The sequence below is a fragment of the Siphateles boraxobius genome, unplaced genomic scaffold (genome assembly GCF_051911475.1).
Source record: "Siphateles boraxobius isolate OS27281-9 unplaced genomic scaffold, OSU_SipBor_1 130, whole genome shotgun sequence".
Classification (NCBI taxonomy): domain Eukaryota; kingdom Metazoa; phylum Chordata; class Actinopteri; order Cypriniformes; family Leuciscidae; genus Siphateles; species Siphateles boraxobius.
Genome location: NW_027508734.1, coordinates 4,866,750 through 4,890,728, shown reverse-complemented (window position 1 = coordinate 4,890,728; position 23,979 = coordinate 4,866,750). Strand labels below are relative to the sequence as shown.

General features: G+C 40.0%; 1 protein-coding gene across 4 annotated transcripts in view; it reads left to right on the top strand.

Moving 5' to 3' along the window:
- The first annotated feature begins 1,483 nt into the window (after nt 1-1,483).
- LOC143736454 (Fc receptor-like protein 5) overlaps nt 1,484-23,979 on the top strand; it is a 67,961-nt gene continuing 45,465 nt past the window's right edge. Inside the window, exons 1-3 of one of the 4 annotated variants that reach the window (XM_077227149.1) lie at nt 1,484-1,665; nt 7,373-7,531; nt 18,040-18,255. In XM_077227149.1, the coding sequence (XP_077083264.1) occupies nt 1,539-1,665; nt 7,373-7,531; nt 18,040-18,255 (502 nt within the window). In that variant the 5' untranslated portion in view covers nt 1,484-1,538. The remainder of the gene's footprint in view (nt 1,666-7,372; nt 7,532-18,039; nt 18,256-23,979) is intronic. The other 3 variants (XM_077227148.1, XM_077227147.1, XM_077227146.1) reach the window with 3 other exon arrangements.

Below are 23,979 nucleotides of genomic sequence, written 5' to 3'. Positions count from 1 at the left end.
AATCCATCAGTGAATCAGTGAATCCATCAGTGAATCAGTGCTTCCATCAGTGAATCCATCAGTGAATCAGTGAATCCATCAGTGAATCAGTAAATCCATCAGTGAATCAGTAAATCCATCAGTGAATCAGTGAATCCATCAGTGAATCAGTAAATCCATCAGTGAATCCATCAGTGAATCAGTGAATCCATCAGTGAATCCATCAGTGAATCAGTAAATCCATCAGTGAATCAGTGAATCAGTAAATCCATCAGTGAATCAGTGAATCCATCAGTGAATCAGTAAATCCATCAGTGAATCAGTGAATCCATCAGTGAATCAGTAAATCCATCAGTGAATCAGTGAATCCATCAGTGAATCCATCAGTGAATCAGTAAATCCATCAGTGAATCCATCAGTGAATCCATCAGTGAATCAGTAAATCCATCAGTGATTCCATCAGTGAATCCATCAGTGAATCCATCAGTGAATCAGTAAATCCATCAGTGATTCCATCAGTGAATCCATCAGTGAATCCATCAGTGAATCAGTAAATCCATCAGCGAATCCATCAGTGAATCCATCAGTGAATCCATCAGTGAATCAGTAAATCCATCAGTGAATCAGTAAATCCATCAGTGAATCAGTGAATCCATCAGTGAATCAATCAGTGAATCCGTCAGTGAATCGACTCATATCATATCATGTGACGTCATTGTGTCAAGTCAAGTCAAGTCATCTTCATTTATATAGCATTTTTAACCAAGGCTTGTTCTAAAGTGGCTTTACAGTGATAATGGGAAATTAAAGTAACAGAGATTGTTTTGTCTTTACTTCAGCTCTAGACTAAAGTTATTGTCCAGCTAAAGTTAGTTTTGATTGATTCACTTCCGTTGCAATGATCATTAGTTATTAACTTAGGGGCCGCTAACACGACACGGTTTTAACAGAAAAACTCTTTAAGTTCTCTCTACGCAAACTTCAAAAACGCGAATATGTGTGTGATGATGTTATAGGTAGTTCACCCAAAAATGAAGTTTCTGTCATTAATTACTCACCCTCATGCCGTTCCAAACCCGTAAGACCTTCGTTCATCTTCAGAACACAAATTAAGATATTTTTGATGAAATCTGAGAGCTTCTGACCCCACATAGACAGAAACGTCATTGCAACTTTCAAGGCCCAGAAAGGAAAGTCATCGTTAAAATCATTAGTCCATTTGACCCGTGTGGTCCAACCTTAAAGGGGTCATGACATGAGAAACCAAATTTGCCTTGATGTTTTGGTATATAAGAGATCTATGTACTATTAAAACTTCCTGCAAGTTTCATAGCTTAAGATGTCCTCCCCATTATAAACAAACCATTTATTTAATCAAGCTCTAAATACAGCTCGTTCTGGATCCATGGTATGAAGTGACGTCACGGTACGAAGTGACGTACCAGTCGTTTGCATATGACCGCCTCCAGCGCAAGACAACTACGCCTCATTTCGCATCATCGCATGCGTTGTCGTGCAGCGAGTGGGTCTGTTTACAAGATGACTGTGATGCCACGCAGATGTGCTGTTGCTGCTGTGGACAAACAACATGTTTGAATACGCTGCCGAATGATCCAGACGTCAGGGAAAGCAGTCGGATGCAGTTTATTTGCAGCATATGCAGCGCGCCAAAGCTTAATTTGAACGGTGAGTGAGATGTGTGTGACAGGGCATGTTACTGAAAGAACGAGCAGACAGCGAGCGAGACCCGGCCGTGCGCGCGCCTTCAAACCGTCTTGCTCTCTCTCTCTCTCCCTCCCTCCCTCGCGCATATGAATCAAAATCAATTGAGAATTGACACGATAGTAAAAGATTGGAAGACCAAAGTTTCACGCGGTGGAGCATTGTGTAGTCTACATGTGATACAAAATGATTAACGTTAATAATTTATGCATAAGCAGCACTGTTAGCCAATCATAACAGTATAGGCGTTAACGCTGAAGTCTTAAAGGGGAAACACCCCAAAACAGACTGTTTGAATCAGAGGTGAGAAACAGGGTGGGAAAATGTCATAAATCACTACATTTTTATTATTTTTTTGTACAAAAAACTATAGTAATACTATAATTGCACCTAAGGGAACATAATAAAACAAAACAAAAAAACATGTCATGACCCCTTTAATTTTATGAAGTGACGATAATACTGTTTGTGTGCAAAAAAACCCAAATAATGACTTTATTCAACGATCTCTTCTCTTCCACGTCGTTCTCCTCCGCTGTTGATGTAGTGTAGACAGTGCAGCGCTTCCGGGTTCATGTCAGAATGTCGGCTCATTACGACGTCCTTCTAGGCCTTCAAAGTTTCAATGACGTTTTTTTGAGAGGATTTGATGGTACTTATGAATATTTATGCAATAATTATGGTTAATTGTTGCCACTGAAAATTTTTTTTTAATAATAAAAAATATATTATATTTTTTCAAGTAATGCAGTATTTCAGATTAACATAGAGACTAGCCCTAAATCCAATTTTTTTAAGTCAGATTAGCGCCATCTGTTGAGAGAGAATACAATAAAGCATGTCATTTCATGGTGTTAACACCATAGACATCATATACAGGTCCTTCTCAAAAAATTAGCATATTGTGATAAAGTTCATTATTTTCCATAATGTAATGATAAAAATTAAACTTTCATATATTTTAGATTCATTGCACACCAACTGAAATATTTCAGGTCTTTTATTGTTTTAATACTGATGATTTTGGCATACAGCTCATGAAAACCCAAAATTCCTGTCTCGAAAAATTAGCATATTTCATCCGACCAATAAAAGAAGTGTTTTTAGTACAAAAAAAAAGTCAACCTTCAAATAATTATGTTCAGTTATGCACTCAATAGTCAATACTTGGTCGGGAATCCTTTTGCAGAAATGACTGCTTCAATGCAGCGTGGCATGGAGGCAATCAGCCTGTGGCACTGCTGAGGTGTTATGGAGGCCCAGGATGCTTCGATAGCGGCCTTAAGCTCATCCAGAGTGTTGGGTCTTGCGTCTCTCAACTTTCTCTTCTCAATATCCCACAGATTCTCTATGGGGTTCAGGTCAGGAGAGTTGGCAGGCCAACTGAGCACAGTAATACCATGGTCAGTAAACCATTTACCAGTGGTTTTGGCACTGTGAGCAGGTGCCAGGTCGTGCTGAAAAATAAAATCTTCATCTCCATAAAGCTTTTCAGCAGATGGAAGCATGAAGTTCTCCAAAATCTCCTGATAGCTAGCTGCATCGACTCTGCCCTTGATAAAACACAGTGGACCAACACCAGCAGTTGACATGGCACCCCAGACCATCACTGACTGTCGGTACTTGACACTGGACTTCAGGCATTTTGGCATTTCCTTCTCCCCAGTCTTCCTCCAGACTCTGGCACCTTGATTTCCGAATGACATGCAAAACTGAGCAACAGTCCAGTGCTGCTTCTCTGTAGCCCAGGTCAGGCGCTTCTGCCGCTGTTTCTGGTTCAAAAGTGGCTTGACCTGGGGAATGCGGCACCTGTAGCCCATTTCCTGCACACGCCTGTGCACGGTGGCTCTGGATGTTTCTACTCCAGACTCAGTCCACTGCTTCCGCAGGTTCCCCAAGGTCTGGAATCGGTCCTTCTCCACAATCTTCCTCAGGGTCCGGTCACCTCTTCTCGTTGTGCAGCGTTTTTTGCCACACTTTTTCCTTCCCACAGACTTCCCACTGAGGTGCCTTGATACAGCACTCTGGGAACAGCCTATTTGTTCAGAAATTTCTTTCTGTCTTACCCTCTTGCTTGAGGGTGTCAATGATGGCCTTCTGGACAGCAGTCAGGTCGGCAGTCTTACCCATGATTGCGGTTTTGAGTAATGAAACAGGCTGGGAGTTTTTAAAAGCCTCAGGAATCTTTTGCAGGTGTTTAGAGTTAATTAGTTGATTCAGATGATTAGGTTAATAGCTCGTTTAGAGACCCTTTTCATGATATGCTAATTTTTTGAGACAGGAATTTTGGGTTTTCATGAGCTGTATGCCAAAATCATCAGTATTAAAACAATAAAAGACCTGAAATATTTCAGCTGGTGTGCAATGAATCTAAAATATATGAAAGTTTAATTTGTATCATTACATTATGGAAAATAATGAACTTTATCACAATATGCTAATTTTTTGAGAAGGACCTCTAGATAGACGCCCTATCGACCGTTACTGCCTATTGGCACGGACGAGAATTGGAGCCGCCATCTTAAACCGGTCACCCGCTCCGCTCAGTGTAATCTGAATGGTGAAGGTGAAATGAGCTGTCTGCGCATTAAATTAATCATATCTCACTGAATACTGAACTGATTTTCCCGCATTTTTTTTTTTTGCTGCAAAGGTCATTCATGTAGCTATGATACAGAATACATGGTTCGGCGTATTTTAATATCCATAGTAGGCTTAACAGTAATATAATATTCTGATATAAGATATAAAGTGACCAGACACCTTATGTGTGATGAAGGATATAATGTATTTTATAAATCACACACTATAAATATAATAAAGCAGAAACAGGTAGTTGCAGTAAAGTAAGATATTTTAATAAGTTGAAGAAACAATTTATGATTTGTGACACGCACATAGCCTACACACGAACAGAAACAAACACGAACAGACACACACACTCTCTCTCTCTCTCTCTTTCTCTCTCTCTCTCTCTCTCACACACACACACACACACAGAACGCAGCCACCGAATCCACCGAACGCAGGCACCTGTAATAAAAATTGAGAAGAAGCTTTTCAACGTGTTTGCATCAGTAATTTTTAAAAATTAAATTCGGACAACATTAAGCCTATACCTTTTTTATTGTATGTGGATGTGGGAGGGGAAAATGTCGAGACTAAAGCCCTATTCGGATTAACTTTACAAGGGTAGATGGAGTAAGTTAATAATGTAATTTTACCACAGGACTTCTGTAATATCAATAGCCAAATCGCGTGTGATAAGATATACGTTAACGTAACACTAGAAGTTGGAGGGGGTAACTCAATTTGCGCATCGCTGTCATGCGTGTATTACATTGCTTCCTGATATCTTGTGCGCAAACACAAATAACCTATACAACAGGGCAGTTGAATGCTTATCTGATAACCTAGAAGCTCTTGTAATTATTACTTTAACAGTTAACGTTACCCCACCTCGCCATGCCGGGTGAACACCGGCTGATGTAGCTACGTTAAGTTAAACAGCATTTCACAACGATTTCAGTACAGTAATAGCAAATATTCTTGCTCCTCGATTATCTGGTAATTCTATTCACAAAATACAACCAATAGTACAATAATGTTAAGACTTACTTGTGAAAAGCCCTATTTTCGATGGTCCGGCGATTAGAACAGGAAAATGCTCCACAATGCTCTGGCATCTTATCTGCTGCCACGCAACGAAACTAGGAGTATGACCGGTTCAAGATGGCGGCCGGATTTCTCGGTGCTCAGCGACCAATAGGGCATCTAGTCTCTATATGATATCTATGGTTAACACTAGATAACTGTATAGCTCTCTATGGAGAGGCTTGTGAATTCTCTAGTCGTTTTTGGATAAAATAACGTACTTTTAAGATGTGGATTTGAATGTATTGTTTGTTAGAAACCTGAATACAGAGAAAGCATTTTGTTACATGTAACATTAAAATTCAATTAAAAATTTACAAAAATAAACAGGAATGCTTTATCACAGCTTAATCCATCTGGATCTGATCTCATTTCAACCTCTTATTTCAGTCTCCTGACTCAATTATGCTGTATGGCAAAAGCCCTACCAGTTCATTTGTGTTTATAATTGTGTGTGTGTTTGTGTGTGTGTGTGTTGTGTCTGTGTCTGTGTGTGTGTGTTGTGTCTGTGTGTGTGTGTGTGTGTGTGTGTGTGTGGGGGGGGGGGGGGGGGGGGGTCTGTTTTTCACTATTGATGTTTTAAAGTTTCACCCCTTCATTGCTGAGCACTTTTTTCCTGCATCATGGCTGATTAAGAGAATTTTTGTGTTTTTGTTGATTTCCCATTCATTTCCTATTCATTTTTGACGGAAGAGCAAGTGTGACTATTTTTTTACGACCACTTAGCCTGCTCGAGTCATGAACTCATTTTTTTTTGTGTGTTCACATTCCAAATGCCATAAAAGTCACCAAGGTTCGTAATTAAGCTGTGAGTTTTAGAAATTCAAAATGATCGAAAAAAATGATTGTATAAGAGCACCTGAGGATTAAATGCTGGAGAATAATCCATCAGTTCTCACCTGAATGAGCATCAGAACAGAAACACACTTTCAGTTCATGTAGAATAAACTCTACATGTTTCAATTCAATTCAATTCAAATTTATTTGTATAGCGCTTTTCACAATACACATTGTCTCAAAGCAGCTTTACAGAAATTGCATTTCGGAAATGTACATAGAAAAATACAGTTAGTTAATCAAGTATTAATTTATGGCATAACATATCGCCGGCTTTGAGTCGTCTCTTCACAGCCGCCGAGTCGTCTCTTCACAGGCGTTGGGGCATCTGAAGTCTCCGTGAGAGGCTGGATACAAACTGGAGCTGACGAACGCTATTTACCTCGGGACTAGCGTCCCGAGATAACAGCAGAAAGGCAGATGGGAAATAATTAGCATAGCTGATGTTCATAATGTTAATGCATTCGAACTGATTCAGCAGTAGTATCAAAGGTTAAGGATTAAGTGAATGCTTGGTTAAATAGATGCATCTTTAATCTAGTTTTAAACTGGGACAGCGAGTCTGAGACTCGAACAATATCAGGAAGGCTATTCCAGAGTTTAGGAGCTAAATGCGAGAACGCCCTCCCTCCTTTAGTGGACTTAGATATCCTAGGAATGACAAGAAGCCTCGAATTTAGTGATCTTAAAGAGCGCGATGGATTGTATGGCGATAGAAGGTCTGTTAAATACACAGGAGCTAAACCATTTAGGGCTTTATAGGTCAGTAATAGTACTTTGTAATTGATACGTAACTTAATAGGTAACCAGTGTAGAGATGATAAAATAGGTGTTATATGATCATATTTTCTTGCCCTAGTAAGAACTCTAGCAGCTGCATTTTGCACTAACTGTAGCTTGTTTATTGAGGATGCAGGACAGCCAGCTAATAAAGCATTACAGTAATCTAGTCTCGAGGTCATGAATGCATGAACTAACTTTTCTGCATCAGAAACAGATAGCATGTTGCGTAGCTTAGCAATGTTTCTAAGGTGGAAAAAGGCTGTTCTTGTAATATATGAAATATGATTTTCGAAAGTCAAGTTGCGGTCTAGTATAACACCCAGGTCTTTTACTGTAGTGGATAAAGTAACAGGACAGTGTGTGATTTACATTGTGTTTCTGTTTCTTCTGCTTTTAGTGCTGATGTCCCTCATCCACTCTGGACTCAGTCAATATGGAAACAGTCAAGATGGAGACGGTCAAGATGGACACGGTCAAGATGGAGACGGTCAAGATGGAGACGGTCAAGATGGACACGGTCAAGATGGACACGGTCAAGATGGGACGGGTGCTCAAGGTACGCATTATTACAGTAAATTGTATTTAAGAAATGTGGGTTGTGTTATTGTTACACGTACCGGCTGGCACCATGTAAAGAGCTTATATGCTCTCTCTGGAAACAGGAGAAATAAGTGAGACAGGGAAAACTCTGCATCCGTTTTTTTCATCTCGCTCAGCAGAAAGAGAGACAAGGATTTATTAAACATCCACTATTTAAATCCTTCTCTATGAAATAAACACAACTTCAAAATACAATACAATTAGTCTTTTCTTCATCTTTCAGCAAATACTGAGTTACAAGTTTTGTGTGATTAAATAAATCAAAATGACAACCACTGTTACCCTGTAAACTATCTTTTCAGCTTAAAATAAAACATAGCTTATGCTACCACTGACATATAAAACATAGCTTACAGGGTTTCCCATATGTTCATTTATTTGTGGCGGGCCGCCACAATATCAACGCTTTGATCAACGCTTTGGCATCCACACATTGATTTCCGATTGTTTTTTTTTTTTGTAGTTTTTTTTTTTTTACTAAGCGTATTTAAAATCGTATTTGATTGCAGAGCTCCGTAGCGCATTCGCGCAGCACTACCTCTCGCTCGTCTCTCTCTCTCAATCACTCTCTCTCACTCTCTCTCTCTCTCTCACTCTCTCTCACTCACCCGTCCCTCTCTCTCACTCACCCGTCTCTCTCTCTCTCACTCTCTCTCTCTCTCTCTCTCTCTCTCTCTTTCTCTCACTCACCCGTACCTCTCTCTTTCTCTCACTCACCCGTACCTCTCTCTTTCTCTCACTCAGCCGTCTCTCTCTCTCTCTCTCACTCACCCGTCTCTCTCTCTCTCTCTCTCTCTCTCTCTCTTTCTCTCACTCACCCGTCTCTCTCTCTCACTCACCCGTCTCTCTCTTTCTCTCTCTCTCTCGCTCACTCACCCGTCTCTCTCTCTCTCTCTTTCTCTCACTCACCCGTCTCTCTCTCTCTCACTCACTCACCCGTCTCTCTCTCTTTCTCTCACTCACCCGTACCTCTCTCTCTTTCTCTCACTCACCCGTACCTCTCTCTCTCTCTCACTCACCCGTCTCTCTCTCTCTCTCTCTCTCTCTCACTCACTCGTCTCTCTCTCTCTTTCTCTCACTCACCCGTCTCTCTCTCTCTCTCACTCACCCGTCTCTCTCTCTCTCTCTCACTCACCCGTCTCTCTCTCTCTCTCTCACTCACCCGTCTCTCTCTCTCTCTCTCTCTCTCTCTCTCACTCACCCGTCTCTCTCTCTCTCTCTCACTCACCCGTCTCTCTCTCTCTCTCTCTCACTCACCCGTCTCTCTCTCTCTCTCTCTCACTCACTCGTCTCTCTCTCTCTTTCTCTCACTCACCCGTCTCTCTCTCTCTCACTCACCCGTCTCTCTCTCTCTCTCTCACTCACCCGTCTCTCTCTCTCTCTCTCTCACTCACCCGTCTCTCTCTCTCTCTCTCTCTCTCTCACTCACCCGTCTCTCTCTCTCTCTCTCTCACTCACCCGTACCTCTCTCTCTCTCTCAATCACCCGTCTCTCTCTCTCTCTCTCACTCACCCGTCTCTCTCTCTCTCTCTCTCACTCACTCGTCTCTCTCTCTCTTTCTCTCACTCACCCGTCTCTCTCTCTCTCTCACTCACTCACCCGTCTCTCTCTCTCTCTCTCTCTCTCTCTCTCACCCGTACCTCTCTCTCTTTCTCTCACTCACCCGTACCTCTCTCTCTCTCTCACTCACCCGTCTCTCTCTCTCTCTCTCTCACTCACCCGTCTCTCTCTCTCTCACTCACTCACTCGTCTCTCTCTCTCTTTCTCTCACTCACCCGTCTCTCTCTCTCTCACTCACTCACCCGTCTCTCTCTCTCTCTCTCTCTCACTCACTCGTCTCTCTCTCTCTTTCTCTCACTCACCCATCTCTCTCTCTCTCACTCACTCACCCGTCTCTCTCTCTCTCTCTCACTCACCCGTACCTCTCTCTCTCTCTCACTCACCCGTCTCTCTCTCTCTCTCACTCACCCGTCTCTCTCTCTCTCTCTCTCACTCACCCGTCCTTCTCTCTCTCTCTCACTCACCCGTCCTTCTCTCTCTGTCTCACTCACCCGTACCTCTCTCTCTCTCTCTCTCACTCACCCGTACCTCTCTCTCTCTCTCACACACACACACACACACACACACACACACACACACACACACACACACACACACACACACACACACACACACACACACACACACACACCACACCACTCTCTACAGCCAGACTGTGGTCACACACACACACACACACACACACACACACACACACACACACACACACACACACACACACACACACACACACACACACACACACACACACACACACACACACACACACACACACACACACACACACACACACACACACACACACACACCTCTCTCTATAGCCAGACTGTGGTCACACACACACACACACACACCTCTCTCTATAGCCAGACTGTGGTCACACACACACACACACACACACACACACACACACACACACACACACACACACACACACACACACACACACACACACACACACACACACACACACACCTCTCTCTATAGCCAGACTGTGGTCACTCAGCCTGTATCTGGTTAGGGTCTTTCTCACTTTATGCTCTTTCACACAGCTCAGGTATTCTACTGGTTTATAATCTCTTTTCAGGAGTAAATAGAGTTCCATCTTTTTTTGTAATTTAGTAGCATCTTTCCAATAGGTGATATAATTTTGTTTTTGTAATTGTATAATTTGGTTGGGCCAGATAGTGCTGTGCTGGTCTGGCTGTAGTTTCAGCATCAGCTGTGAGACTGCGCTCCGGTGCCGGTTCTGCTCCTGACACCGCAGGGCTTCAGCCTGATATGAGCTCGGGTCACTGCGCTCCGGTGCCGGTTCTGCTCCTGACACCGCAGGGCTTCAGCCTGATATGAGCTCGGGTCACTGCGCTCCGGTGCCGGTTCTGCTCCTGACACCGCAGGGCTTCAGCCTGATATGAGCTCGGGTCACTGCCCTCCGGTGCCGGTTCTGTTCCTGACACCGCAGGGCTTCAGCCTGATATGAGCTCGGGTCACTGCCCTCCGGTGCCGGTTCTGCTCCTGACACCGCAGGGCTTCAGCCTGATATGAGCTCGGGTCACTGCGCTCCGGTGCCGGTTCTGTTCCTGACACCGCAGGGCTTCAGCCTGATATGAGCTCGGGTCACTGCCCTCCGGTGCCGGTTCTGTTCCTGACACCGCAGGGCTTCAGCCTGATATGAGCTCGGGTCACTGCCCTCCGGTGCCGGTTCTGCTCCTGACACCGCAGGGCTTCAGCCTGATATGAGCTCGGGTCACTGCGCTCCGGTGCCGGTTCTGTTCCTGACACCGCAGGGCTTCAGCCTGATATGAGCTCGGGTCACTGCGCTCCGGTGCCGGTTCTGTTCCTGACACCGCAGGGCTTCAGCCTGATATGAGCTCGGGTCACTGCGCTTCAGGTGCTGGTGGAACTTCACAGCTCTTTTTTGGATAGTGATCAATAAGGGATATTGTCCTAATTCAGCTCTGCACGAGTTGTTTGGTGTCGCTCTGTTTACTTTTAGGATGATTTTACAAATTTGGGTATGCAGAGTTTCAATTTCCTCTATTTCTAATTTTGAAAAATCTTGGGTTTTTAAAGGTCCCCATACCTCACCGCCGTACAGAGCAATTGGTTCAATTATTGCTTTTAGGATTTTTAGCCAGGTTTGAATTGGAATTTCATGTCGAATAGTATTTTTAATCATGTAGAAGACTCTCATCGCTTTTGCTTTCAGTTCATTCACAGCCAGATTAAAGTTCCCTGTTGAACTCAGTTTTAGACCCAGATATGTGTATTCGTGGGTGTGTTGGAGGACTTGGTTTCCTGCTCTGAAGATGTATTTATTTTCCCTACACCTGGATCTATTTTGAAAAATCATTATTTTGGTTTTTGCGAGGTTAATTTTGAGAACCTGCGTTTGACTGAATGTCTCTACGACGTCGAGGAGCTGCTGTAGTCCTTCTTTAGTTTGTGACAGAATGACTAAATCATCTGCAAAGAGGAGACATTTAACTTCTGATTCAGTCAGGGTCGGGCCGGGGGCAGGGGAATTATTTAATGCTTTGGCTAGTTCGTTTATATAAATGTTAAATAGAGTGGGGCTCAATGGGCACCGTTGTCTGACTCCTCTTTGTTGGGAGAAAAATTCTGTTTGTTTATTCCCTATTTTTATAGCACATGTATTATTTTTGTACATGGTGCTGATCAAATCAAATGTTTTCCCTCCAATCCCATTTTCCAATAGTTTTAGGAAGAGTCCTTCATGCCAGATCGAATCGAAAGCCTTCACAAAGTCAATAAAGCAAGCGAAGACTTTGGATTTATTTTGGTATACATGTTTATCAATGATCGTGTGAAGGGTGTAAATGTGGTCAGATGTTCTGTGTTTGGGCAGAAATCCAATTTGACTTTTGTCCAGAATTTTGTGGGTTTTGAGAAAGTTCTGTAATCTTATATTAATAATCGAACAGAATATTTTCCCCAGGTTGCTATTGACACATATGCCTCTGTAATTGTTTGGCTCATATTTGTCTCCTTGTTTAAATATTGGTGTGATTAGGCCTTGGTTCCAGGTGTCGGGGAAATATCCTACTCTCAAAACAATGTTGAATAATTTGATTATTGCGGTTTTGAATTTGTCGTTGGTGTATTTGATCATTTAATTTGATATTCCATCATTACCACATGCCTTGTTGGGTTTTAAGGCATGAAGTCTGTCTGTAAGTTCATTTATTGTGATTGGAAAATCCAGGGGGTTCTGATTGTCTTTAATTTTTTCTTTCAGGATTTCTAATTTAGTTTTTAGTTCATTTCAAGCAGGATTTGTTTCAGTTTTGTACAGATTTTCAAAGTGTGTCCTCCATATGTTCCCGTTTTGAATGGCCAATTCTTCCTGGTGTGGTCTATAGAGTGTGTTCCAATTGTGCCAGAAGTTACTGGTATTTGTTGACTCCTCCATTGCTTGAAATAGTTGTTCTGTGTGTTCTTCCTTTTTTACTCTTAGAGTTTGTTTGTATAGTCTAAGGGTTTCGTGATATTGATGGCGGAGTTCTTCATTGTCAGGATCTCTGTGTTTTTGATTTGAAAGATTTCGTACCGTTGTTCGGATATTTTTGCACTCACTGTCAAACCACATTTCTTTGGTGTTTTTTGGTTTCCTTTTTGATGATTTATTTTTCAAATTGCACATGGATGCTGATTGGTTGAATATTTTGATAATGTCACTAAGTGCCAGATTTATGCCTAATTTATTTTGTGAATATGTGTTCATTATGAATTTGTCCAATAATAATTTGATTGTTTGACTTTCTATTGCATTTTGGTAATTTTCTGTGCTGTTATTTGTCCACTTGTAGGGTGGTTGCAGCCTCAGTAAATGAGAGGGCTGTCTGTGCGATTCATTGCTATGAGTTTGTCTTAAATACAGTGTAATTTTACAGTGGTCTGACAGAGGTGTTTGAGGACTGACTGTGAATGCCCTGAGATGCACTGGGTCAATGTCTGTGATGAAGTAATCTACAGTACTGTTACCCAGGAAAGAATTAAAGGTGTAACAACCAAAAGAGTCTCCCCGTATACGACCGTTCACTATATACAGGCCCAGTGATCGACAGAGCTCTAGGAGGCTTTTCCCACTTCTGTTTGTGTATTTGTCATAATTGTTTCTGAGGTGGTATGAGGGCAGAGAGTGGCTGGTGTTTGTGATATATTTGTCTCCCTGTGTATTGACAAAGTCTGGTTCATTTCCAGTTCTGGCATTTAGATCGCCACACATTAACACATTCCCTTTTGTCTGGAAATGGCTGATCTCATCCTGCAGGATGGAAAAGGTTTCTTCATTATAATAGGGAGACTCAGCTGGGGGAAGGTATATAGCACACAAGAATATGTGACGGTCTGTGGAGACGATGTCTTTGTGGATTTTTAACCAGATGTTATTTTTTCCTATTTTTATAGCTGTAATTGAGTCTATGAGTTGCTCTATACCATATCAGCATTCCCCCTGAATCTCTGCCCTGAGTCACCCGTCTTAGTTTCGTTGATGGTAAAACTATTTCCCTAAATCCAATTGGGCAGCCAGTGGACAAATCTCTTACATTCCATGTTTCCTGTAGTATTATAATGTCAGAATTCAGAATTTCTTTTTTAAAGTCCGAATGTTGGCTCTTGATACCAAAAACAGAGGACCTCAGTCCTTGAATATTCCAACATGTGACTTTCAGGGAATATGAGCTCATTAAATAATCACATTTGTTATTTCAAAACAAGACAGACATCAGTATATTGAATTGACAAATCAAGAAGAATATTATATAAAATATTATGATCCAGGAAATTAAGTTAAATGTATAAATTAGGTCAAATAAATACTAAAAAGATATCATATTCATATTATATATATATATATATATATACATACACACATAGGCTATACATACATATACATACACACACACACACACACACACACATACTATACACACACACACATATATATATACATACACACACACATATATATTTTTTTAAATAATACAAGGTTGTTTTTTTTTGTTTTTTTTGTTTTTTAATAATATGAGGTTTCTAAATATCTGATAAAATGAGTATAAAATAAAAATAAACACATACACATGCATACTTTTTTTTCAAGAATAGTAAATATGTTTCTAAGAATCTGATTTTAAAATAAGTAGAAATAAAACACACATACACACTCATACATGCATTTACATTTTCCTTACTCACTTATTTTTTTTATTTTTTTTATTTTTTTTATTTTTTTTGTGAGTCACTAACCCATGAGGTGTGAGCACAGCAGAGTCAGCATGTGCTGGATGTTTGTGAGGTCTCTGGATGGAGATGAGGCCGGCTGGCTGGGGACTGTGCTGGGGCTGCAGTGGGTCAGTGATCGGCTGGCTGCTTCAGCGTAGCTCCGGCTGTCCGGCTGCTGCTCCTGCTGATGGTCATGTGGATGAGAAGGCGGGGGGGCTGCAGGCCTGGTCATGCGGTGTGTTCCAAGGGGGAACACAGAGCCTGCCGTGGGGTTCCTCCGGTCAGGGCTGAAGTGGTGGAGGGGGTGGTGTTTTGAGGGGTGTCCCGGCAGTGGCTCTATGGGGTGTCCATGAGGTCGCTGAGGTGCGCTGGAGCTGCGGTTGAGTGCGATGTCCTTCAGGGTTTTGGCAAAGATGGGGACTGCCCTTCTGTGGAGGTGGACATGGTCATATAGGCTGCTGAGATTCAGTGTGGGGTGCTGAGCCAGGTGTACGTTGGGCTTTAGGGCACAGTCTCTGGATACTCTAGCATTTATATGCCTGATGGTGTCTGGGTGGAAGTCCGAGCGCAGTAGCAGGGTGGAGAGGATGATTTTGGAGTTGGGGAAGTTGGAGGATGCCTTCTCAGTCACGTTTATGAGAGCTGTTACTCTCTCTTGCTGAGCTCTGAGGTCGTTGGTGCCGGTGTGGATGATGATGTGGCTAGGGGAACCCAGCTGCTCTTCACACAACAGCTCCAGGGCCTTCTGTGTGTTTGGGCACCATACTTTTTTGACATTTTTTCTCGGAAACAGTCTCTTTTCATCGATAAACTTGCCATTGGAGTCCATGAGGAGTATAATCTGAGGCTGTGACTGGCTGTAGGAGTCAGATGCAGGAGGTCTGCTGGGCCGGGTCTCTGTGCTCGCTGGAGAAGGAGTCTCCTCTGAGCTCTGCTGTTCTCCTCTCGGTGTCGGCTGCTTCTCCACAGCTGACAGCTGTATTATGTGGGACTCTCTGTCCTCTCTCAGCTTTCTCAACTCTTCCCTCATTACAGACAGCTGATTGCTGTACTCCTCTCCCTGTTTTTTTCATTTCTTGAGTTTCTTTCTTAAGCATTTCGATTTCTTTCCTGTAATCCTCTTCTTTCTTTGTTGGATCAGTCTCCTTCACTACTCTATGCATCTCCTCTCTCAGCTGCACCAGCTCCAGCTCCATCTCTCTGAACTTCTCCTTCATGTCTCTGATGATGCTGTGTAGAAGGGAGATCTCCTCACTGTCGTCCCGGGACTGCTCAGTTGTGGACTGATGGCTGGAGGTCGAGGTGTCTCCTGCATGCTTCTCTGTATTAGGGCTGATCTTGTTCAGCTGAGCTTTTTCTTTAATTTGCAGGAAATCCTTTTCAAATTGTTTCAGCTTCCCCTGAATCATTACAGTCCCATTTTTATATAGGTTCGCTGTTATCGTGACATCTGAATCTGAATCCTCCCCTTCTTTAATCTGCAGTTTCCATCCATTACTGATGCCCTTTCTGATTACTGTGGGGTAATGATGTCTGATCGCTGAGTGCCAGGCTTCGGGGTCTTCTGTGTAGAATATTGTGTTACTGACCTCTCCATTCCTGTACAAGTCTGAGTACAGGGTTTCTGGGTTGTCCTTGAGGAGCTCTCTCTCTCTCTCTCTCTCTCTCTCTCTCTCTCTCTCTCTCTCTCTCTCTCTCTCTCTCTCTCTCTCTCTCTCTCTCTCTCTCTCTTACTCCCCCGTACCTCTCTCTCTCTCTCACTCACCCTTACCTCTCCCTCTCTCTCTCTCTCTCTCTCTCTCTCTCTCACTCACCCTTACCTCTCTCTCTCTCTCTCTCTCTCTCTCTCTCTCTCTCTCTCTCTCTCTCTCTCTCTCTCGCTCTCTCTCTCGCTCTCTCTCTCTCTCTTATGTAGATTATCTAGTTGGACTGAACAGAATCCAGTCAGCCGATATAGTCTGTTAATGACTGTGACTTGCCATTTCCTTTTTACTTGTATATTGTTGCAAATAAAACATTATTTATCCTTCATGAATTGCCTGGGAATCGAAGGCATTTCAAGCCTTTTTGAAGGACTCTTTGAATTGTAAAAGATTTCGTCGCGGCGCTGTAATGCAGTCGAAACACAAGCGCTGGCCTGTGGCTAGAGCCTCATGTTGGACATCTCTTTTTTTTAATGCTTAAAATTGTATTATTTAATTGTTATATTATGAAGTTTTATAAATTTGATTTTTGATCTTTCATTATAATAATTATATCAATTTTGTCAAATGTTATCATTTTGTTTAGGGCTTTTGGTATGTTTTTTTAATACTATGTTTGTAGCCAAGGACAGCATATATGTTAATATTTCATTTCTTCGTGATAACCTTTCCGACACATTTACTGTGTTAAACTCATTAACCGTAAAGGAGTTAAAATGAACACGTGGTCCAAAACTGACACATTACAGTGTAAGAAGTTTAACACGGGTTGTGTCATTTTTAACACATCCTTTCTAAGAGTGTGTAAATAACATTAATAGGAAATTCCACAGTATCATAAGTGTCACAAACTGCTCCGAGACAAGGTTGAGGATCCAAAAGCAGTTTAATAGAGTAATCCAGAATCGTGGTCAAGCACAGGAAGGCAGTCCAAACAAACAAACACACAAGGTTGGGAACGAGGCAAATGGGTAATCCAGAGGCAGGCAGAGACTACAAAAACAGAAATACAGGGAACCAGAGAAATGCAGTGCAACAACATACAAAACTACACAGTGAGTGAATGTGAAAACCAGGCTTATAAGAGCTGAGCTAAACAAGGTAATGACAAACAGGTGAATGTGATCAGTGATGATGAGTCCGGGCAGTGAGTTATATGGGAAATGTAGTTTGTGAGGGAATAACACAAATCTGAAGTGGAGTGCCCTCTGGTGGCTCTCAAGGGCACTACAGCTGATGACCGTTACAATAAGACAACTTGACTAGTCTTTTTGAATATGTGAAGTCAAGTCACCTTTATTTATATAGCGCTTTTACAATATAAATTGTTTCAAAGCAGCTTTACAGAGATAACAGGAAAGTAAAGTTGTAATAGTATTGTTAAATTCAAAATTAAATGTTAAATGTCCCCAACTAAGTAAGCCAAAAGCCAATGGCGAATGAAGGCGAAAAAAAAAGGCGACAGTGGCAAGGAACCAAAACTCCATCAGGTGACAGAATGGAGAAAAAAACCTTTGGAGAACCCAGGCTCAGTCGGGGGGGCCAGTCCTCCTCTGGCCAACAAACCAACAGTGTATGATTATGATTTAGGCGGCATAATAGGTCAGAAGTCAGATTGGATCAGAACTTTCACAATATTTATCCAGTTCATCTGGTTAGGGGTCGGAGTCATCACGCCGGTATGGAGATGAGTATTTATATATGTATTTATCTTATGTTCAGTAAATATTGAAAATGCACAAGCTGCAATTGGAACGTGCTTCTGATTCATTCAAAGAGCATACATGTGGACTTAATATAAATATTTATTTAGTTTCAATAATAAATGTGAACATTTTTAATGTAATCAACACAAGCAAACTAAATCTTTCATTTAATGCAGTCTTTTTCTCAAAGTTTAGTTCATGACAGTGATCTTGATACTGCAATACTTTTTACATTTTTACACCTTCAGGGACGAAGAATACAGATCCGCCTAAAACAGTCACTCTCACATGTGACATACAGAGAGAAGACATTCAGTGGAGATACAGCTGGTTTAGAGATGATTCAGACATCCTACACAGCACTGAGAGAGACTACATCATCACATCTGTGTCTGATGGTGGTCAATACAGATGTGAAGCAACGAGATCAGACTTCAGTGCTGGTGTAACAGTGACTGTATCAGGTGAGTCTTCATATTCACTTCTGTTTGATGATCATATAAAAGTTGTTGTTCAGCATTTTTCTTATACTCTTCATTACAGCCACATCTGTTCATAAAGGGGTCATGAACTGGCTTTTAAAAAAATGTTATACTGTTGTCTGACATTCAAAAAATTCATAATGAATAAGTAATAGGCAATTTTCTACCCTGGTTTTGCGCTTAGCTCCTGAAATGCAAAGATATTTGACAAGATACGTCATTCATAGTTGGACCCTTCTGTGACTGGTTAGACACACACATATAATCAGTATTTATCAAACAATCTGTAACAATGCAATACTAGCACATTTACTCACATAAGTGTGTTGCACCATTCCTATCGGATCCAATATAGAAAGCACAGGATAGTTTTTAATCTCGTTCTGTCTGCAAATCCAGCCTGGACCTGTGTCTTGTTTGCAAAATAATCCGCTTGGTGAAATTAAGCAAACAAACACACAATGTCTTACTCACGTGTACTGCAACGTCATTAGAAATAAAGTCCAATCACACATTCCTAAAACTGGAATCTGAAGGAAGCTTATGTGTTCTCCTCAACCAGACACTGCACAATATTTGTAATCTTCAGGCATTTGTATTGTTTTGTAGCTCGATCTGGATCTGGTTTAGCGCCACTTAGGCCTTTGTTATTTACCTATTAACCCATTTAATCCCAATTTTTTCCCAGAGATGACATATATGAGTTTGTGTGGTATAAGTAAGTATATTAAACAATCAATGTCAATAATGTAAAAAAAAATATTTGAAAAGTCCATGAAAAAATGAGTTTTATCTGTGGTCACAATTGTGACCGGTGGTAGAACACAGGGAGTCTAAGTCTATGGTGTATATAAATAAATAAAAATCTCCAGAAATGAGTTTAAAGACTGGATTAAATTGTTGAAGTGTTTTATTTGGTTAACAAATAGGTAAACATTGTCTGGCTCAGTTTCAAAAATGACAAAACAGTAATCCTATGCAGCAGCATGTCACAAATATTTGAATAAAATTATGTTAAAATAACAAATTATAGGAAACTGCTTAGAATTTAATGATTATAAATGACACAAAATACTTAAAATTACCAAATGAAAAAACCTTACAGAAATAAAATAATAGATTAAAACAAACAAATAAACAAATGAAAATAAATAAACAAATTATTAAATACGAGCCTATGGTAGGAAACATGCTTTCTGCCAAGGGCACTGGTATGGTGGTAGTAGTAGCATCTGAAGATGGCAGTACAGATGATGAAGCAGCTTCAAGTTGTTTTGTACGATTTCTTGTTGGGATTGTGAGTTTTGGATGGTCGTCGCAGGCAGTTTCAGGGATGTTTTCTGCCAAGGGCACTGGCGTGGTGGCAGTAGTAACATCTGAAGATGGCAATAAAGATGATGAAGCAGCTTCAAGTTTTTTTTGAGAGAGATTTCTTGTTTGAATTGTGAGTTTTGGTTGGTCCTCACATTCAGGTTCAATTTCCTCAAATTGATCAGATCCAAACAGTTCTGCAGTAGAATTTAAAATGCTTGATGGTATGTGAGCCACCAGTAAAATCCATGTCAGATGCATCACTATCACAGTCGCTTTCAATTGCATCCTTCTCTATCTTAGGGGCCACTGCTATATTTTAAATTGCAGGCTCTGGATCGTCAGTGTGAAGTAAATCCAAAACTTGAGTTAAAGTCAATCTGAAAGAGAGTTCATAAAAATAACACAGAATTACATATGGGGAACATAGACTCCGTTATACCACCGGAGTTTGACAACAGAATAAAGCATGTATTCATTTAATTTCAATGTGTATGTATAGATAACGCTTTCATGATGATATGTGCAAAAAATGTATGAGCTATTCAAAAAGGAACTTAGTATTCTTACCTGTCCTTTCTGAGCTTTGATGTCATCCTTCCGTTAAGATGGCAGCACCAATGTGTGTGGTCACATGACCGAACAAACTAATCATGTTAGACCTGCCATAAACTCATATAGACATCTTACATTTTCATTATGACTATATGCTTCATAATATGAGTTACTTTTTCAATTCCATACTAAAATATGCAAGGAAAAGTTGTGGCCACAATTGTGACCAGTGGGATTAAATGGGTTAAAGGTCATGTGTGAATCGGTGGGCGGGGCTTCAGAATTGGCCGTTGGTCTTCTTCTGTTGAGGCGTTTCGCTGCTCTCTGACATCACAGGTTGGCCAATTCAAAGATCTCTCATTTGATAAACAGGATATTCTCATATTACAATGACCTTTTATATATCAAGAGCTTAAAGAAAAGTTTATTTCTCAATTCATGACCCCTTTAAGAGGACTGAAGCAATTCACTTTTAGTCATGATTCTCTCAGATGGAAAACTGCTTAGGCTACTGAATACAGCTCAGTATATACTGTATTCTGCTTATTTCTTTAAAGTGCCACATTATGCTTTTTCGAATATTACCTTTTATGCAGTGATGGAGCTGTTTGTGAATGTAAAAGGTCTGCAAAGTGTTAAAGATCAAAGTGCTGATAAATAAAGTTATTGTCTCAAGAATAGATTCTGAACTGCAGAAACAAGCCGTCAATAATTCCAGTCTCTCTTCCGTAATTTATCTACACAACGATGCAACTAATTTGCATAATGCCAGACTATGGTGTTCATTTAATGACTGTGAATAAAGTCTATTTTGACACTCAAACACTTTAGTTGAGGGGTCAGGAACCTTTTTGACTAAAGAGAAATTTGTAGGCTACACTGTAAAAAATTATTTTTTGGTAAGGTAAATACTACTGAAAAAAAAAACAATGTAATTTACAAGAAATAGTTAGTTCAGGCAAGAATTAAAAAAACTAAGTAAATTCCATATCAGTACTTAATTCAAGCGAGTAGAAATGAAAGCGTAAATATCAACTCAATAAAATTAAGTAAAAATTACTCAACTTTTCTGATACTTGGGTTCCCATCATGCACTGGACCTTGCATAATTAATGAGGTTCATTTTTCACTGGTTTCCAGCTGTATTTACACTGTTTTATCATTGCTTTTGTTGTCAGGATTAGTAACTTGCCATTTTGTGACATTTCGAGTAAATTTTCTGCTCAAAATGACACATTCAAACACAAAACCGATCCATCAAATGTTACCGTCATTGTGTATTGTCTACCAAGTATTCAAGTCTTTGCATTCACACCATGCTTAACATCTGACATGATGAAATATAAATTACTTCGATACTCTAAGTAAAACACATACTATAAATGACTGGTATAATTCAATAAAATTGTTTGAGTGAAATGTAACGCAAAGGAAATTTTAACTAAATCGATATTATTCAACCTTTTACTAGCCAAGTAAAAATTACTTATTTTCTTTGTTACTTTCACTTAAGTAAAGTTTACTTAATTCAATATTCCAAGTAAATTTAAACTTGAAGATTTCTAATTAAAGCTACTGATTAATATGTATAGGTTTTTACTTGGCAAATCTTTGTAAATTTACTAGCATTTTCTGAGTGGAAAAAGTTGCCTAGCTTTTTTCAAGTAAATCCTACTCCAAATTATGTTCGCGTCCGTGTTTCACTCGAAACTCACAGAAATCATCCTGTCGCAGATTCAGTTCTCTTTCACGGCTTATTGTGCTTCTAATATTTCTTTATTAATAACTTTAAACAGTCCTGCCGACTGAAAGCTACACAAATTAACAGTCATAAATATGACACTTATAGGACATAAAATGTCTCTGCGGCAAAAGCAAAAGTAAAAGTACCCACTGGTGAAATATTTTGAAATGTCTCTTAGAACAGAAAAGCTGCATGAAAGTTTTCATAAAAGGATGAAATTTCCTATTTAGTCCAGTCATTTTTTATATACTTTTAGTTTTTGCTGCAGTTTTGAAAATAGTTATTTTCACCATTACCATTACTTGTGGAGCTCAATAGTTTATCATAAAAGGTTTGCGGTTGATTTCTGTCGTGACACTCACTCACCTTGCCCTTGATATCAGAAACTCACACAACATATCAAGATTTTAAGAAGTTTGGCAATTCAATTTTCCCTCAGGTGGAAAAATCACAGTTATCATGGCTACAAAATGCAACAGAAATCCTAAAAAATGCTAGGCTAGTAGGACTTGGCTAAATGTCCAGCAAACAACAAAATTACTCCTCCCAGTTAACAGATTTTTCTTCGTCTTGAAAGTTTCTTCCCGCCTGTTTTAAAAATGCTGTCGCTACTTCACCAGCTCCATGGTTAAGATGTTTATTAGCGGTATTTATTAAAACATCTGCTTCTCCTTCTAACTGTACTTTACCAAATGATCTAACTTGATTTTTCTAAAAGGAGGACAAGTATAAACTGAGGGGTTCCTCACCCTCTGACTAATGTCTCCCTTTAAGGCTGTCAAGGTTTTCATAGGATGGAGCATTACACTGTAAAAATGAATACGAATGAATATGCTGAATCTAATCAATAAAATTGAGGCAACAGATTACAAGCAATATTATTAATTAAATTTAACAAATTAGAATTGAGTAATAATTAACCAAATTAATTCCTTAAAAGTTAACCATTTAAAATGAGTAAAATTTACACATTTTTTTAAACAAAAATATCGGAATAACAGACTGACGTCAAAGATGAATTAAGAACACTTTTTTTTATTGCCAACATTGAAGACACCTGATGTTAACAAGCCGAATCACTGAAGGAGAAAACCGTAATTGGTATGTTACCATTATGGAGATTAATGTTTGCTTTAGTTGGGCTCTTGACTCTTAAATCATTGACTTTAAATTTTGTTTGGTTGTTGTACTTCAGTTATAACAGCCAGATGAACAAATAGAAAAGGTGATCTGATGGTGTTGGTTGTGTTTTAACATAACCATTATTTCACAATCATTTGACCTGAGTCATGGAACTCATATAGAGCCCAATTTAGGTTTGCTTTATTAATTATAGCACCACTGTCCTTGTACATCATAATATTTGTAACCTTTACAATGTAATCCTAAGAATTTTTTAAACATATCTCAAATACAATTTTTTTTTTTTTTTAATTTTTAGACACACATACATCAAGAATCAGCCTGTGAATCTCAACAATGGTGACAATTATAAAGCATGTTGCAGTGCATTCTGCATGCCACCAATCAAAACTCATTCATGGCTCCCATCATGCATTGCTGCATGAATAAATAATGAGCTTGTGTTCAGAGTTGATCTGTTTGTCACCATTGTTGAGATGTATACGCTAATTCTTGATGTCTGTGTGTGCCAACATAAAGTACCTTTAAAAATTTCTTATTATTGATTTGGTCTCATTGAAAACGCTAAAAATATGAAGCTGTACAAGGACAGGGTCCTATAATTATTTACTTTTAAATATAAAGTAAATTTAACTGAGAAATAGGACTCTATATGAGCTCAGTGACTCAGGTCAAATGATTGTGAAATAATGATTATGTTAAAACACAACCAACACCATCAGATCACCTTTTCTAGTTGTTCATCTGGCTGTTATAACTGAAGTACAACAACCAAACAAAATCTAAAGTCAATGATTTAAGAGTCAAGAGCCCAACTTAAGCAAACACTAATCTCCATAATGGTAACATACCAATTACGGTTTTCTCCTTCAGTGATTCGGCTTGTTAACATCAGGTGTCTTCAATGTTCAATCTTCACAAAAAAGTGTTCTTAAATCATCTTTGACGTCAGT